The sequence below is a fragment of the Symphodus melops genome (assembly GCF_947650265.1).
Source record: "Symphodus melops genome assembly, chromosome: 4".
Taxonomy (NCBI): domain Eukaryota; kingdom Metazoa; phylum Chordata; class Actinopteri; order Labriformes; family Labridae; genus Symphodus; species Symphodus melops.
In genome coordinates, this window is record NC_136694.1 from 342,258 (window position 1) to 344,757 (window position 2,500).

General features: G+C 44.0%; 1 protein-coding gene across 1 annotated transcript in view; it reads right to left on the minus strand.

Annotated features, from left to right (window-relative positions):
* Positions 1-1,318: 1,318 nt before the first annotated feature.
* Positions 1,319-2,500, minus strand: part of LOC306823056 (delayed-rectifier potassium channel regulatory subunit KCNS2) — a gene marked incomplete at its 3' end in the record, with an annotated part of 9,406 nt that continues 8,224 nt past the window's right edge. The window contains exons 8-10 of the mRNA XM_079342421.1: positions 2,189-2,272; positions 2,025-2,041; positions 1,319-1,391 (exon numbers count right to left, since the gene is read on the minus strand). Coding sequence (XP_079198547.1) covers positions 1,319-1,391; positions 2,025-2,041; positions 2,189-2,272 — 174 coding nt within the window. The remainder of the gene's footprint in view (positions 1,392-2,024; positions 2,042-2,188; positions 2,273-2,500) is intronic.

Below are 2,500 nucleotides of genomic sequence, written 5' to 3' on the forward strand. Positions count from 1 at the left end.
TTAGCAGCCCCTATGTGACTAAGAGTAAAGGTTAAACCTGTGCAGTTAGCATTAGCATTAGCATTAAAACTTATATAGCATAATGTACATAACCTGTGCAGTTAGCATTAGCATTAGACTTAAACTTATATAGCATAATGTACATAACCTGTGCAGTTAGCATTAGACTTAAACTTATATAGCATAATGTACATAACCTGTGCAGGAGAGAAAAACATGTGCTGGTTAAAAGAGACCTGTAAACAGTTAAAGAGCCTTAGAAACAAAGTGCTGACCTTCTAGAAACTAGTTCCATGTGCATGTACAGAGGTGTTTGAGGTAGTGCCAGAGGTGTGAGTACAGTCATTAAACAGTCAATGCAGGGATGCAGACTGGGCCATCAAAGTGCTCAGCAACATAAAGGAGCAGTGATTAGCATTAAGTGTCCAAAACAATAAGTTGAAACCAGGAGTGATTAGGGTGATTATCATTAAGTACCCAACTATTGAGGAGCAGATTACCTTTCTTACTTCCTTCCTTCCTTCCTCTATTACTTCCCATCTTCCTTCCTTCCTTCCTTTACTACTTCCCATCTTCCTTCCTTCCTTCCTCTATTACTTCCCATCTTCCTTCCTTCCTTCCTTTACTACTTCCCATCTTCCTTCCTTCCTTTCTTCCTTTACTACTTCCTTCCCTCCCTCCCTCCCTCCTTTCTTCTTCTCTCTCAGTTTATTGAGTTGTGGTCTGACTCGCCCTGTAATCCAGTCTCTCTCTCTCTCTCTGAGAAGAAGAAAACGTACGATGTCGACATCTTTGACAGATAATCCTGAAACATGAGCTTCACTCCACGCAGCTTTGATCACACGTGTCCATGAAACCAAAGCTCAGCAGTAGTAGACTGATGCACGTCACATGATATGCACGGACCAATCAGAGCAGATGATCCATTAAATGTCTGACTGAAGAGGCGTCCAAAGTCTGCAGCTTGTCTCCTGAAGGATCCTCAAGCCTGCACTGTTACCTCTCATGACATCATGCTGGACTCTGCTGTGCTCAGACTTCAGGATCATGGTCCTGATCTCAGGTCCAGTCCTGCATCCCCCCAATCACAGGACTCTGCACATCTCTGAAAAGCTTCATACAGATGATCTGCGCTTTTTATTTTTAGTGCCTGAGCTTTAAGACGATCTGCTCGTATTTCAGTTCATATTGACTTTTTAAAGTATTGATGATGACATCACGACAGGAAGTCTCCATGACAACAACAATCGTCCTCTCACTAAAGAACAGACATCTCGTGTTGTCCACGTCTCTTCAGACATTTCTTCACCAACACCGGTCACGTGAGGTCACGAGAGGTCACGTGTTCCTGGAGCAGGATCGTCTCGGGAAGGATTTTAAACTCCTGCAGTCTGAGCGTGAGACACAATGAATGTGTGGTTTGAGGAGAGAATATTCACTGTCGGACCGCTCAGCGTCGGAGCGTCGACACCGAGGTCAGTCTGACTGTCTGTGTAAAGAGTGCGTTTGTCTTTTGACTTCAGTGACCTCTGCAGGATGAATCATGGTGACGTCAGAACCTTTATCCAGTTTGAATTAGTGTCTGTTTGTGTCTATATGTTTCATGTTTATAGTGTTTGTCTAACAGCATGCGTTTACATGCACAGCTAAATGAAGCGTTAGTTTAATGTGGACTCGGCTCTGATAGGTGGAGATGTGCCTCCTCACAGCTCGTTGCTGTTTGATGGTTTTCAGCCTGTAAACGAGCTGCGTTGAGTATTCACAGATATTAAAGCTAAACTCAAAGGTGAGCTGATGATCCACACCTGAGCGTGTCTGAAGTATGACAATGATATCTGGGCTTCTACTAAATGTTTGTACCATGCAACTTCAACTGACAGAGTCAAGTAATATATATAACATGTAGATTCCCTCTCTCCTCCGGTCCTGTGTGGACTTTAGTTTGCTGAACTGCCTCCGAGTTAAAAATGTTCTCTGACAGTAAAGTGATCTGAAACAGAGAGCTCAGGCCTCCAGCTGTTCACCTTCCACCAACGTCCGTCTGACACACAAAAGGTCAACGGACCAAATGTCAGGGAGAAAACACAAATCAATAAAAAGTTTTATATATCCTGAGAGCAGTTAATGTCATCGAGCGTCTGCACAGAGTCAGGAAGTGAAGTGTTATATAATCCAAGTCCCAGCTCACCCGGAGAGTCGCTCCCAGAGACCGCAGACCTGTCGAGTGTCGGGCCAGCTTCAGGACCCGGAAGATCCTCATTAACCTGAACACCTGACAGAGAGAGGGGAGGACAGGGATCCACATTAATCCCTCTGCTCAGCAGTGCACGAGTACACTGTGAGTCGCTGATTTGCTGATGTCATCATTGTGCAGTTTTTTCATGACACTGCGTTTGTGATGTGATATAAAATCTGTCCAGCACTGAAAATCCCCTTAAACAGTCTTTTTTAAAGATGGAACAACAAGTCTAGTCAATCCGTCAACCAACAGACCAATCAT